Source organism: Crotalus tigris, unplaced genomic scaffold, assembly GCF_016545835.1.
Source record: "Crotalus tigris isolate CLP2741 ecotype Arizona unplaced genomic scaffold, ASM1654583v1 scf7180000020184.803716, whole genome shotgun sequence".
NCBI classification, from domain to species: Eukaryota; Metazoa; Chordata; class Lepidosauria; order Squamata; family Viperidae; genus Crotalus; species Crotalus tigris.
The window spans coordinates 733995-749696 of NW_024097897.1; the positions used below are offsets into that span (position 1 = coordinate 733995).

General features: G+C 40.3%; 1 protein-coding gene across 2 annotated transcripts; it reads left to right on the forward strand.

Moving 5' to 3' along the window:
* The first annotated feature begins 1630 nt into the window (after positions 1-1630).
* On the forward strand, positions 1631-12612 carry LOC120318348 (dnaJ homolog subfamily B member 6-like). 2 transcript variants are annotated; one of them, XR_005559468.1, is made up of 9 exons: positions 1631-1782; positions 2920-3165; positions 5299-5408; positions 7125-7178; positions 8185-8295; positions 10036-10135; positions 10502-10572; positions 11591-11770; positions 11873-12006. XR_005559468.1 is itself a non-coding variant. In XM_039365833.1 (8 exons), the coding sequence occupies exons 2-8, from the start codon at positions 3101-3103 to the stop codon at positions 12154-12156; spliced, it is 795 nt and encodes a 264-aa protein (XP_039221767.1). In that variant the 5' UTR covers positions 1633-1782; positions 2920-3100; the 3' UTR covers positions 12157-12612. The 2 variants fall into 2 exon arrangements, 1 of the variants encoding a protein (XP_039221767.1); XM_039365833.1 differs by lacking the exon at positions 11591-11770 and having other exon boundaries at positions 1633-1782; positions 11873-12612.
* The last annotated feature ends 3090 nt before the right edge of the window (positions 12613-15702 follow it).

A 15702-nucleotide genomic window follows, 5' to 3' on the forward strand; every position in this document is an offset into this window, starting at 1 on the left:
GTTAGTTTTACTGTGCATGGAACTGTAACACTTAATGGCTGATGGAATCAAGAATTAAAGAGACTAATTTTAATGAATATTTAAATATGAGACTTATTTTAATAAACATTTATTTTAAAGGAAGTGGGAAGGTCAAAATATTTTGTGCAGGAGACTCCAGGTTTCAACGTGGGGTTGTTCCTAAGGGTTTTCATTTTCCTTCTATTTATAGCAAATAGGAGTTTATTTGTCTTTAGAAAAAACAAATTCTCTTCTTCGTAGCAAATGTCACTGAGCATACAACTCTCTTAAGAAGGTATTTTCTTCCCCCTGGAAAATAGAACATATGGTATTTGGAAACTATCTCTGGAAAAAAATGAAACTTTGATTTGGGATGTTGCTGATTAGATAAGTTCGTCGTTATAGAAATGGCTAGTATATATTATTATATAAAAGTAAAAAGTTGAACGATCCAACCTGAGTTGGTCCCCAAGACCAGAGTTTTACTCTTCCGAGCTTTTGGACTCGTGCTGGACTCCATCTGCAGGGAATTTATATATTTGCCTTCATTTAAGGCTGCAATGCTGTTTTCCTACTCCACTGCACTAAAAAGAGTCAGAAGTCAATGCTTTTCTTTCTTTTCCCCCCTTTCCCCTACACTTCTTTCTCTCCCTCTTCCATTTTCCCACTATTTTCATTGTCATTTGTATTTTATATTTTAATAAGTGTAATAAAGTTATTAAAACACTAGAACACACACTTTATCGTAGTTCAGATGGACTCTGTTCCTCTAACAGCCACCTTTGGGAATAAATTTTAGGGAGGCCATGAGGCTGAGCCCTCATGTTGGGTTAGGCCGCCAAGGTAACTGAAGTAATCTAATGGGGTGATAAGTAAGATAAAACAGCAATATTTCTCCTCTCTCCTAGCATTGGGATACTGTCATCCAGCAGCTAAGTTTCAGTTAGCCAATTCTCTCTTGGGAAGAACCCCAACAGCAAGAACTCCTTCCTAGGGTCAACTATTGAAATGTTTGGTTGAAAAATGCCCTCAGGATATCATTCAAACCCTTCCCCCACCCAATAAATTTGGCTATGTCGAAAAGACCTGGCTGTTTTCCCAGACTGTGGCTTAGAATGGGTTAGTTAATCCTCTGTGTTTGATAGTTTCTTTTCATGGTTGCCTTTCTCTAGGATTTGGAAATTTTACGTGTATTTTATGATAGTTTTTGCTGTGTGCCAGTTGGAGCCATTGTACAGTTGGACAACCTTATAAATTTCTAATAAAGAAAAACAACAAAGTCATACTCCTTCTGTTGTTCTCCAAGCAAAATTAATCCATCAGGTTTAAAAAGGCAGAGTCAACCTCACAGCTCAGTCTGAAGTCAGTGTGAGGTAGGCTGAGATAATTAGTTTTCTCCAGGACTGGAGGAAGCCCGACTGAGTTCAGTGGGACATAATTCTTGTAATTAAATTAAAGTTGAATGAAACAGCAGCAATACGGGCATTAATATATTTTTCTTCTCATTTTCCCCTGCCTTGAGATCTATGGTTAGTTTATAATGTCTTATATGAAAAATGCAAAGAGGTGACATCATAATCAGGGTCAAACTTCCCATTGGTTCTTGTTGCTGCTGCTGTTTTGCAAAAGGAATGGAACTGGATGATTGGCTATTGCTGAGTTCCTTTGCCTTTACCTTCTGATCAGTCAACAACTGTGTGGATGCAGGTGTGAACTGACACCTGCAAGATCTCAGAACTGGACCCAACATGCAGCCAGGGCGGTTTTTTCCTCTACAATAAGGTACCCAACAGTTTTGGGTTTTGATAGGTGGACAGCAAATATGAAACTTGTCCGTAAGAGAGAAAGACAATCAGTGGCAGGGCTGTATAGAGAATTTGACATGTGCTCAGCTGTGTGGATTTTTATTTTTCTCACAGGGAAAGTAATCGTGAGGAATTTCACTTTCCTCAAAGTGTGTTCAATCCTCTTCCTTGTAGAGACTAGTGGAAAAGTGCCCCCTGTAACTGAGATCGAGACTGACAACTCTTTCTAGAACATTGTATTAAGTAGGGATAGGTACTTTTATAATATATATTGTTAAATGCAACAAACAAACAAATAATAAAAATGATCTATATTAGTATAGCAGACTTTAAAAAGAAAAAAAATAATCCAGCAACCCGAACTCTCCTTTTCTTGAAAATGTGCTGCTTAGCATGATAAAGGTTATCCTTGGTTTGTTTTATTGCGGCTTAGATTATATATTCAAATAGCATGATTGCTTTAGCCTGATTCATTGTATTGCGTGACTCCACAGAAATTAATTTAAAAGTCAAGTTTAAATATGTTGTGCGCACTAAAACTATCGAGATTAACCAACAAAAATCTAATACGCTTCTTCCAACAGTTAATTATCCCCCTTTTTCTCAGCCACACAATAACATGAAAATCTGAAGCAGTAAATTCAATTAGCCACTGTTCTTATCTGAAATTAATAGCTTCAAAATGGGCAGAAGGAGCAACTAGTAGAACTGAACTGCTATACAAGAGGATGAAGGATATTAAATATGAATGGATTTTTTTTTAAAAAAATGTTTAATGCTCTGATAAAGACTCACAGAATTGAGAAAGGGTGGAGAGTGAAATGGCAGGTGATCCAGTTCATACCAGAAGTGGAAGCACCTCCCTACATGTAGATGGGGATCTTTGTTTAATTCTAATGTGTCTTGATTCCCCCCCATCCCCAGTCTTCCCTTTGTTTCTAAGAGATCAGCTCAAGGAAAGAAGTGGTATCAACAGTTTTGTAATGGCTTTCTTTTTGATACAAAAATGCTAACATTAATCAACAGGGCACATGTAGGTTCATTTTCCCCCCCCATCTTTTTGGAGTGCTAATATATATTTAAGTAGCATGACATTTTCTTCTCTCTGTTGTAGGATCAACTACCCAACCATTTGCGTCTCCATATGGGCTTTCCCAATCTGGTGAATGGCCATGACCACCTATAACATCGGTTGAAAACTCAAAAATTTTGGTTGAACATCTGGAATCCTCTAATACATATCTGTTTGACTGTGTGTACATCCTCACCAGTCCCGCAGAAAACATCTCTTCAACATGGTGGAGTACTATGAAGCCCTGGGCCTTCCCAAGACTGCTTCCTTAGATGATATTAAAAAAGCGTAAGTGCTTTTATACTTCTGTTGTTATCTTCCTTTTTTCTAAGAAGATGTTGTCCGCCAGCCAATCAGATGTAGGCACTTTGAGAAGCAAGAAATTAGTTTTTAGAGAACTTCTTATTACAAATGTTTCAATATTTAAAGCAAGAAGAGGTAGGTGGGCTTTAACATTGTAGAGTTTAATTAGTTTTTTCCAAAAATATTTCAGAGAACAGATATACATTTTAAGAACACTGTAGCAAGTGCAGCAATCCTGTTAATCACACTAATCATCTTAAATTTTTTGATCTACTAAAAATATGTCCTAGTTTTATCAGGTGGCATTAATAGGCATTATTAAAAAAAACCTCTAAACAATAAAATCTACATACCATTCAGTTAACATAATTGTATAATAGTCCTTGTGTGTAGGGTAACAGGGAAGAAAGGCAATACTTCTGGGTTTTGTAAAGCTAATTTCACATATTTTGGTGCCATAACAAAGTATGAGATGAACTCTCCTATTAGGAATCGACAAGATAGCTGGGAGAATTTTACTTCTAGATAAATTTGGTATACGGGGAGCATTTTCCATCACCGCCAAGAGCAGCAGGCTAATTTAGGGGAAGCAGAGCAACTAAATAGGACACACAACTCTGTCCTTCTAGAGCAGGGGTAGGCAACCTTGGCTCTTTTATGACTCGTGGACTTCAACTCCCAGAATTCCTGAGCCAGCATGGCTCAGCTTGGAAACCTCTCCCTTTCCCCTCAGCACGGCTGGCTCAGGAATTCTGGGAGTTGAAGTCCACGAGTCATAAAAGAGTCAAGGTTGCCTACCCCTGTTCTAGAGGATGGCCAACAAACCCACAAAGAAGGCTTGAGTTTTGTTATGTCACCTACTGTTAGCAACTTCATTCTGAAGCAGTGCCTAATTGTGACTAGTACAGGTAGTCCTTGATTTATGACTATTTATTTAATGTCCATTCTAAGTTACAATGGTGCTCAAAAAGTGATTTACAATTGGTCTTCAAATGTGCAATCATTGCACTACCCCCAAGATCATATGATCAAAATTCAGGTGCTTAGAAACTGATATTTATTGATGACTATTGCAGGGTCCCAGGATCATGTGATCACCATTTGTGACCTTCCCAGGGGGCTCCCAATGAGCAGAGTCAATGGAGGAAGCCGGATTTACTTAACAACAGTCTGATTAACTTAATCATGGCAAAAAAAGCTAGTAAATTCAGACTAACCGCATTGCTTAGTCACAGATGTTTACCACCCAATTTTGGTCGTAAGTCAAGGACTACCTATAGAGGCCACCCTTAATTTGCCATCCTATAATTGTTTCGCCAGAAGAGCTTACAAGTCTATGCAGGAGATTTTTCCTCCCTCCTTTTACTTCTGCTGCAGATATATTCAAGGCCTGAAGTGTGTGCAGAGGCGTTGCTACCTGTATTATAAAATGTTTACAACCTAGCCTGCTGCAAAATTCAAAATTATCTTTGCAAAATCTGATAATGCATTTCCTTAATGCTAAGGACTATGATACTTGTAATAATACTCAGTGGGCTCCTCTAACCATATGCTAGACCAGTGATGGTGAATCTTTCCGAGACCAAGTGCCCCAAAACTGCCCCCCACCCTCCCCTGACCCATCTGCCCGCAAGGCCACCCACCACCTCCACGGCCCGCCACAGAACACCCAGGCGGCCCAGTAGTGCCATGGCAGCTATGCCCTTTGCCCATGCCCTGCAGCATCAACTGCGCGCAAAGGGTGCAAGGGCGAAGTCTTGTCCCCGCTGCCCAGCTGCCATGTCCTTGGCTGCGCTGCTCCACACAGGCTGCGCTCAGGGGCAACTCTCCTCTGGGGGGGGGGCTGCTGGTGAGGGGGCTGTAGGGGGAGGCGGATCTGGGGCAATGGCATGCATGCCCACAGAGAGGGCTCTGGGTGCCGCCTCTGTCACACGTGCCATAGGTTCGCCACCACTGTGGAGCAGTAAAGTGTTCCCTGCTTTGTCCCAAAAAGCAGGTGGCAGAATTGCACAAATCCATTATACTTAAGAACTGCTGCCCACTTTAGCAACTTTGTGGTTGTCAATATATATTAACTCATTTTGTATCTGTTTCTCTATGTGTGCATGCACATTAAAGGTACAGGAAGAAAGCTCTCAGGTGGCACCCAGATAAAAACCCAGAAAACAAACAATGTGCAGAACAGAGATTCAAGGAGATTGCAGAAGCGTATGAAGTACTTTCAGACAGTAAGTATTCAAACTCTCTTTTTGTGATTTAAACAGTGGCTCTTGAGGTATCTTGTATATTTGCCTCCTTGTTTTGGCACAAACCAATGTTTGGCATGTATTACTGCTCAACCAAATTCATTTAGTGCCTTTAATGTATTTGTCAGAACAATGGGGAAGGGGGCCATTGTGACATATTGCCATAGTTACTTGTAAGTAGGTGCATCAATTTGAGCTCTAGACTTTATTTCTTGTAATACTAGTGCCTTGAATACTTAAAGAAGGGTTTATTTTCTCCCACTGAAATCTGGAAGATAAATTTAGTCAGTATCTGCACTGGGAAGTATACTTTGATATGTGTTGCATAGACCTGAGGTTCTTAAACTTAGCTGTTAAGGTAACCTCCAGCAATAGAAAAATGTTGAAGTTTTGTGGTTAGAATCTTATATGCACAAAGATGGATAAATTTTACAATGGAAGAATGGTTGGTAAAGGTGATGAAGTAAGTGGAGATGGTAACATTGATTGTTTTAATGAAAGAAAATAATATTTTCTTTTCTACTTGCAAATTGCTTCTGAACTTTTTATGCTAAACTAAAAAAAATGAAACTTCGATTTTAGGTTTGGATGATTAGAATGATTTCATAATTATAGAAATAGCTTGAAATGTTATGAAAGATAAAGTAAAAGACTGTATTCTTTTTGCATTCTACTGCACCAAAGAAAGTTGGAAGCCATTACTTTTTTCCTCTCTTATTTTTCTAACTTTTGTTCCTTCTATATTTTTCCTTATAATGAAAATAAAAATTTATTTAAAAAATTGTGAATTTTTTATGCCATCACGTTTTTGTGGAACCTTTTGTGGAACACAGTTTGAAAAGCCTTTTGCTAACCTTAGATCTTATCCTTGCTTCTCCTTAGTACACTTACATAAGTCCTTGGAAGTCCTTAATCCATAGGAGAGGTTTCCAAATGCATATAATCACATGGCCTTATGTCTTTCCTACCTGGAATTTAAGCAGTGACCTTTTCAGCTTGTCCCTTGGTCTCTATCCATTTGTCAGATTAGTCTCTACCTTCTTTATATGTGGGAAGCCAATAGTAGCTAATCCTATCGTTTATACTACATCCTTCAATACTTGTTGTTCATTTCATAGAAGCTGGTGCCATTTAGCCATATTCTGGAAGGTCATTTACTCAACTGATCCCTGCACTGAACTCCATTTGGTCAGATTCCTTATTTTTCCTTAAGATTAAGTCTCTGAGCTCAGCATTCAGGCACTCTTTGTAACAAAGGCAGTCTGTTCAAAGTGCCATTGCCCTGCACATTCATTCTTGTGTGATTTACTTACCTTGGTTCATATGGTACTTATCAATTCTCAAGTTTAACTATGGGTAGTGGAGTACTGATAGAAAGTCCAAGCCAGGACTTTCTGCATTCATTTACTATTTCACATAAGTATAGTGACTAGATAAGACTGTAAAACAAAGCAAGCCAACAACAACAACAAAAAAAACAGGGTTTCTGAAAAGAGATGGAGAGCTAGATAAGGTCCTACTTTCCAACATGGGTACACAACGCTAAGCCATAATATAGTCTGGATGAATTTAATTTAGTATGAAGCAAGAACCTTGCTAGGATTGTTTTGAAACCACAGTCAATGTTTCATATATTATGTAAACCCAGTTCAGCAATCTAGCTTAGTGTATACGTTAACTAAGTCTTCTTTCTTACAGAGAACAAACGTGATGTCTATGACATCTATGGTAAGGATGGACTTATGGGAAGAGGTAAGTGACATTGCAAAGAAAGTAAACGCAATCACAATTCTAGAAGACAACACAACTGGAGCTGTATTTCTTTCTCAACCTTAGGTGTGCCCAGGAGACAAGAAGTTGAGAAAGGCACAAAACTAATAATTTAAAGACAGACATCTGTTAGAGATGTAAGGGATCTCCAGTCCAAAGGAAAAACAACAAAAACAAAGCACCAACTGTGAACTTCACAAAGGTGCAATTTTGCAGACAGAAAGATTGCTTTTTTAAGTGTTCGAATACACTGCAGCTGAACCAGAAATAAATTACTTAACTGCCAGAATTACCCAACATAGAAGTCTGGAATTGATTCTTGAGTGATATGATATGAAAAACTCATGCAGAAATGCCCTTTAAAAAGAGTTTCAAGAGGCAGATACTCTAGTACGTCACTGTGATTTCATCTGGCTTGGGTCAACTAATATCCAGAACTTAGGGTTTGTTTGTTTTTTTAAAAAAAGAGCTGTCCCTGCCTTGTGTTCTCCATCCATCACTTCTTATAATCTAAACATCTTTTTTTAATATATTTTACTAAATTTCAAGAAAACATAAAATACAAAAAAGGGAAGGAAGTTCAAAGCGAAAAGGTTTAAAAATGGGAAAAAAGGGGGGGAGGCCTCCAATTTTCCTCAATACAGACAGAAATATTTAATCAGGTAATCTCTTATTTTAAGTTAAACATGACTAATAACTCTAAATTTAATTATTCTGAATGTCTTTTCTGGTATGAACACATTTCAAACATGTTTTGGAATTTGTACCTCAAACTCACACAGCCCAGCAGTTCTCTGCTGTTCATTAAAACAGGCCATCTTTTAATGGGGTCACTGTGAGGCTTCAAGAACCATCATCCTTTTCCCCAGGTTTGTGCAGAAAAAGTAAAATGGTTTTAATGAACAGCAGAGAAGCATTCTGGAAGACTCCTGAGTTATTTTTGAAGTGTGCACAGGCCTGATCTTTTCCATTCTTTTACATCTTTCAGGTAGGCCAGGAGGATCTGCTGGGAACAATATTAGTTCTGAATATATGTTCCATTTCCGCAGTGCCCATGATATCTTTCGGGAATTTTTTGGGGGAAGGGACCCTTTTTTTGGTAAGTAGTAATCCTGTTTGGTATTCAGAGAAACCCAGAGCCATCTTATCTTATCTTATCATATACAGATAGTCCTTGACTTACAACCACAAGTGAGCCCAAAATTTCTGTTGTTAAGCAACACAGTTGTTAAGTGAGTTCTGCTCCATTTTACAATCTTTCTTGACACAGTTGTTAAGTCAATCACTATAGTTGTTAATTTAACAATATGGTTGGTAACTGAAACTGGCTTCCCCGTGACTTTGCTTGTCAGAAGTTTGCAAAAGGGGATCACATGACTCTAGGACAGGGCTTTTCAACCAGTGGTACGGGTACCACCTGTGGTACATTGGCACCTGGCAGGTGGTACACGACGATCCTAGAAAAGTGGTAGCGGGGGAGGGGAGTGAGCTGAACCGGTGGCAGCACCGCACAAGCCTGAGCGAGAGATGACTGGAGCTGCAGGGCTGTCAGGCCTCTGCGGAAGCGCCAGGATCAGTGCCAGGCTCCAGCTGGAGCTTGGCATTGATCCTGGTGCTTCTGCTGAGCCCTGAAGAAGCACCGATCAGCTGGAATGTTGCAGCATCTCCAGGGTCTTGTGATTTACATTCAGATGCTTGACAACTGATTCATATTTATAATGGTCACAGTGTCATGTGAAGTGACCAAAACCTGCTGCAACCACCCAGCAGACAGGGGGAATAAAAACCAAACACCCCCACCCCACCCCCGCTGCCAATCCTCAACAGAAATGCTCACAACAATGAAAATCTCGGACAGGAGGAAGAGCGCCACTAGGTGGGCAGGCAGGTGTCTTGCTCGGCTGTGGCTTGGGGGGCACTTTTTCAGTGCCATTGTAACTTCGAACAGTCACTAAGTGAACTGTTGTAAGTCGAGGACTACCTGTACTTTATCACTTTTTCCTTTTTTGGGGGGGCCATCAAGTTTTTGACACCTTGTTAGGGTATTGGTGGTACTCGGATATTGCCATATCCTAAAAGTGGTATAATGGGTGAAAAGGTTGAAAAGCCCTGCTCTAGGACACTGCAGCTGTCATAAATATGGGTCAATTGCCAAGCATCTGAATTTTGATCACATGACCATGGGGATACTGCAACGGTCATGTGAAAAATAGTCACAAGTCACTTTTTTTCACTAACTTTGAAAATGTTGCAACTTTGAATGGTCACTAAAAAAACTGTTGTAAATTGAGGACTACCTGTAATCTGCCTGCCCCAAATATGCCAGAAACAAGGATGAGCTGCAATTTAGATCCAAAATGGAAAAGGCATGTTGGAATTGCCATGGGCACTCTTGTTATTTTTGGTAGTCTTAAAAAAAAAAAAAAAAAAAAACAGTGCCTTTCTTATGCTTGTGGGGTGGCTGTGCAGTCCCAGGAAAAGATGGATTAGATTTCTTCAAAGAAGAAAGGACCAGGCAGAACAAACAGAACTGGAATTGCCAAAACATCCAGGGGTCAAATCAACTATTAGTTGAAGGGGGATGACAAATGCCTACTGTGTCTTTCCTTTCCTTTCCTTTCCTTTCCTTTCCTTCCTTCCTTCCTTCCTTCCTTCCTTCCTTCCTTCCTTCCTTCCTTCCTTCCTTCCTTCCTTCCTTCTTCCTTCCTTCTTTCCCTTCCTTCCTTCCTTCCTTCCTTCCTTCCTTCCTTCCTTCCTTCCTTCCTTCCTTCCTTCCTTTTCTTTTCTTTTATTTTCTTTCTTTCATATCCAAGACCTAAATTTGCCAATTTATTTTTAGGAGATCCTATGGCTTTCACTAGCTGCACTGGAGGAAAAGGATTCAGTTTTTATTCTTCCTCAACGAACTTCATCAATGGCAAACAAATCACTACCAAAAGGTGAGGAAGGGATTATTCCAAAGCCAACTAGAAGCTCCAAATGTGGCATAACTATTCCTTTTCCCCAAATTGCTTTCAGTAGTAGGCAGTGGTTATAAATGATTAGATTGTGTGACCACAAAACCTGGTAAAAACCATCTTCCCCACTCTTTCTGTCATGGCTGCCACAGCCCAGTAGACTTGGGGTGCAGCAGGAAAATCCCCCACTCCACTTGTTTCTGATTTTGTTTCTGATTGCTTTGTTCGAAGTGAAAGCATCTACCTTTCTCAAAAACAAGGCCTTATTTACAGCCTCTTGTAGTTTAAATAAAAGCTAGAACAGAGAATCTGATTTTCATTTCTGAAAAAGTATTATTTATTTCCCAGAATTATTGAGGACGGACAGGAGCGACTGGAGGTTGAAGAAAATGGGGAACTTAAATCTGTTGTTGTTAATGGTAAGAAACTGAAACATAGAATCTTGCTTTGATCCAGCAGGAGTTATAAAAGGAGCTGTATTCTAGCCCAATCAGTTTGAAATTTTTATGCAGTTCGAAGAAGAGCTGCTGCTGCTGCTCTGAGTGAATGGAGTTTATTTCAGATACAGTATTGAAATTCTACTTCTACTCATTAAACATATCAACACTCAGAAGATGTCCCCACATATTTTACTGCTTGCACACTGTCCAACATTTAGGAAATGGAGGATGCTTCATTCCATGAAATGATCCACTTAGCTCATTTTTGTGTTCATTCACAGCAGATTGCCAAGATTTTAGGCTGGAGAGGCTGAAGGTTGAAGTTAATGTGCTTTCATTGAGCCATGTTCTATTCCTACATTGACAAACATCTCATATATTGTTCCCATTTAGTGTATGAGAAATATGTTATATTAAAGACATGAGTGTAATACATGTGGATGGGCAAAAACATGAATTCTGACACAGAAAATCCAAGAGGCAGGATTGGCCTGGTAGACAATACTCTAAAGTGTTTTAGCAGAAAGTTTCTTTAATTGAGCTGTTTGAGTTTTTTATTTGCTTGGAATAAGTATTCCTAAATGTATCCCTGAATCAGAGAAGATTTCTCCTAAAATAGTAGGAGAAATTAAGAAATTTAAAGACTTATTTTTCTAGGAACTGCCAAGCTAAAAAAATAATAATGATCCCATGATTAAAGAGAAATATATCTAAATTATGGCTAAAATCAGTAATGGTGGCCATAACAGAATAACAAAGTTGGAAGGGACCTTGGAGGTCTTCTAGTCCAACCCCCTGCTCAGGCAGGAAACCATGTACCATTTCAGACAAATGGTTGTCCAATCTCTTCTTTAAAACTTCCTGTGTTGGAACATTCACAACTTCTGGAGGGAAGTTGTTCCACTGGTTGATTGTTCTGTCAGAAAATTTCTCCTTAGTTCTAGGTTGCTTCACTCCTTGATTAGTTTCTATCCATTGCTTCTTGTTCTGTCTTCAGGTTCTTTGGAGAATAAGTTGATTCCCTCTTCTTTGTGCCATAATAAACCACATGCTCTCTAATACAGCAAACCTGACTTGGGAGGTTTGGTTCCTGGCATTCCTAGTAAAAATATGAGTTTTTGGAAAGGATAGACTGCTTTAAGCCAGAAGACTCTAGCATAATCTGACTCAGGGCAAGGCAAGTTCCTATGTTCTAATTGACATTTAAAAATGGGGTATTTGTTTCTAGACGAGGGCATGAACTTGAATGCTAACATCAGAATTTCCTTCCTTTTTGCAGGTGTGCCAGCTGACAGAACACCAACTAGGGAAACAGGAGGGCATTTTATTCATAGTGTGCCCATCAGATACAGGTCCTTACCTCGGTTTACTTACGACGAATATGACTCTGATCCTAACCGTAAGGTTCTTAAGGTGAGGCGCATCTTCCCTATTAAAAATACAAACAACACAGCAGGAGGAGAATCTCCTGAGGAGGACAGTAATTCTCACACAGACAGTGAGTCTCACCAAGATGATGAGTTCCAGTCTGAGGACGATGAATCTCATATTGACGAATTCTAGCAGCAACCTGCATATAAATCAGACCTTGTATACTGGCGGTAAGTCAGGAGGAACGTATCCTGTGACTGATGCAAATACTATGAAGACCCAGATGAGAAGAATTAATCAACCAGTAGATATCAAGTGGATCCTAGATGAAATTAGGCACCAGTATGCTGGGGGAGACTGGCTAGCAAGAAGATGGTCCTTAAAAGAGGGGGGGAAAGAAGAGGAAGAGAACACTGAAGGATTAATGAAACTCTTAATCAGAGAAAAGAGTTCTTTGCCAAAGAGAACAGGATCACCCTCACATGTAACAAATCAATTCCACTATGGCTGATGAAGATTCTTGGGCAAAATCAAGTTCCTCTAAGTTTACTTAGCTACCAGTATAGAGAGAACATAAAATTATGGGATCCATTAGGAAGGAGACAAGCAAAAGGCAATGGGCTGTTTAATAAAGGTTGGGAACAGTGATTTTGTTTTCAGTATTCTTATGTAATCCATGTTGGAAGAGATACCTATGTTTTTCAAAAGAAAAGAATGTAGTCATGATATTTGAGTGAGAAGCTTCTTATAATATGAATAATATCAATAAAACAAGGTATTGTATTGGCTTGTAAGGGAAGCCTCTAGATCAGGGTCCCCAGCCTCAGTCTGCCTACCAGGAACCAGGCTACAAACCGACTCATCTGTACATGTGGGATCCATGCAGCGCATGAAACCATACACTCCTGGTCTGTGGAAAAAACAACCTCCATGGAAATAGTCCCTGGTGCCCAAAATGTTGAGGGCCACTGGTCTAGATTAAAGATCACGGCTTCCATGGAATAGTCTGAGTATGCTTGGGATAAAACTGGGCATAATGTGCTTGTGGCATACTTGCCAAACTGTGCCAAACTGACAGGACTGCCTTTTTCATAAGCAGGAATATTGCATATGGCATGGGCATAATTAAGCTTGGTAATTTAGTTTACTCTTTCTTATTTAAAATGTTATACGAAAGTTTTGATTGATTAAAGTTATGATAGGTGGTAGAAATCAGTATCTTATGGATCCTATTGGTGTCAATCATGGCATGTTGAAGATTGCAACCTGGAACGTAACACAACCAAACATATATATATGTTTTCTGAGGTTTTCGCGGGTGTTTGTATGTAGGTCTTTGGTTGTTCAGGTTTTCTCCCGCGTAAAATTGGAAGTGTCTTGCGACGTTTCGACGAAGTCCCATTCGTCATCTTCAGGCTGGTGTTTTCAGCTTCGTGCTTCGAGCAGCAATGTGTGGTCTTAGCTGTTTCTTCCTTTTAACTGCCAGTGGGGGTATGAACTGATTGGGTGGGAGCTTGGCTGTGTTCTAATTGGGTGGAGGTGTGTTCTGATTGGTTAGGGGCTTGGCTGTGCTCTGATTGGCTGGGGGGGTTGGCTGTGCTCTGATTGGCTGGGGGAGTGTTCTGTTTGGTTGTGCTCAGGTTAGTCTGAGTTGCAGAGGGGTTTAAGATTTTGGGCTGCCTTGCTATTTTTTGGCTTCGCGTTCGTGGTCGTGCCTCCTCTTCATGGAGGGTGTCAGTTTGCTTCATGTATGGATTGGAGGGGTTTAAAGTGGCTAATGATGCAGCTGTGGTCTGGCTTCTGGTTTGTGGTCGTGCCTCATCATCGGTGTGGCTTTGGGTTTGTTTTTTGCGTGGATGTGTGGTGGTGACATCCTGTGTGGTTTTTGTGAGTGTGGGTCTGGTATCATTTTTTGTGTTAGGGAGTCGTTTGTCAATAAGGGCGGGTTTCCAAATGGCTGGTAGGCGGGAGGTATCATCTCGCTTGTTCATGCTGTGTGGGCGTTTTTCTATCTCGATGGCTTCTCTGATTATTCTGTTATTAAAATGTTCACTTTTGGCAATGGTTCTGGTATTTTTAAAGTCAATTTCATGTCCTGTGGCTTTAAGGTGTTGGACCAGGGAAGATGTTGGTTCCTCTTTTTTGACTGAGTTCTTATGTTCTTCAATGCGTGCACTTATTCTTCTGTTGGTTTGTCCGATGTATGTGGTGGGACAAGTGGTGCATGGGATTTCGTATACTCCTTGATTTTCTAATTCAATTTTATCTTTGGGGTTTCTAAGGATGGTGGATATCACCCCTTTCACCTGTCATTGCCAACCTCTACATGGAACACTTTGAAACCCAAGCTCTAGAAAAATCGGATCACAAACCCAAACTCTGGCTCAGATACGTAGACGACACCTTCATAATCTGGCCACATGGGAAAGAAAAACTGGACAACTTCCTCACACACCTCAACAGCCTACACCCCAAAATACAGTTCACCATGGAAACAGAAGCTAACAACCAACTTCCCTTCCTGGATCTCTTAGTCTACAAGAAATCCAATGGCTCCCTAGGACACACCATCTACAGAAGAAAACACACACAAACCGCTATCTGCACGCTCTCTCACACCACCACCCAGCACAGATCAACTCTGTAGCCAAGACACTCATCTCCAGAACAAAATGCTTAGCTGACGAACAACACCTAAAAATCAAACTACACACTCTCACCAATGTACTAACATCCAATGGATTCCAAAGAAATAAGATTACAAACCTAATCCAAAAAGAAACCCCCACTAAAATCCAAGACAAAGAACAAGAAAACGGCAAAGCCCTCCTCCCATACATAAAAGGCACCACAGACAGAATCAGTAAGATCCTCCATAAACACAACATCAAAACAGCATTCTGCACAAACAGAAAAATATCCACCATCCTTAGAAACCCCAAAGATAAAATTGAATTAGAAAATCAAGGAGTATACGAAATCCCATGCACCACTTGTCCCACCACATACATCGGACAAACCAACAGAAGAATAAGTGCACGCATTGAAGAACATAAGAACTCAGTCAAAAAAGAGGAACCAACATCTTCCCTGGTCCAACACCTTAAAGCCACAGGACATGAAATTGACTTTAAAAATACCAGAACCATTGCCAAAAGTGAACATTTTAATAACAGAATAATCAGAGAAGCCATCGAGATAGAAAAACGCCCACACAGCATGAACAAGCGAGATGATACCTCCCGCCTACCAGCCATTTGGAAACCCGCCCTTATTGACAAACGACTCCCTAACACAAAAAATGATACCAGACCCACACTCACAAAAACCACACAGGATGTCACCACCACACATCCACGCAAAAAACAAACCCAAAGCCACACCGATGATGAGGCACGACCACAAACCAGAAGCCAGACCACAGCTGCATCATTAGCCACTTTAAACCCCTCCAATCCATACATGAAGCAAACTGACACCCTCCATGAAGAGGAGGCACGACCACGAACGCGAAGCCAAAAAATAGCAAGGCAGCCCAAAATCTTAAACCCCTCTGCAACTCAGACTAACCTGAGCACAACCAAACAGAACACTCCCCCAGCCAATCAGAGCACAGCCAAGCCCCTAACCATTCAGAACACACCTCCACCCAATCAGAACACAGCCAAGCTCCCACCCAATCAGTTCATACCCCCACTGGCAGTTAAAAGGAAGAAACAGCTAAGACCACACATTGCT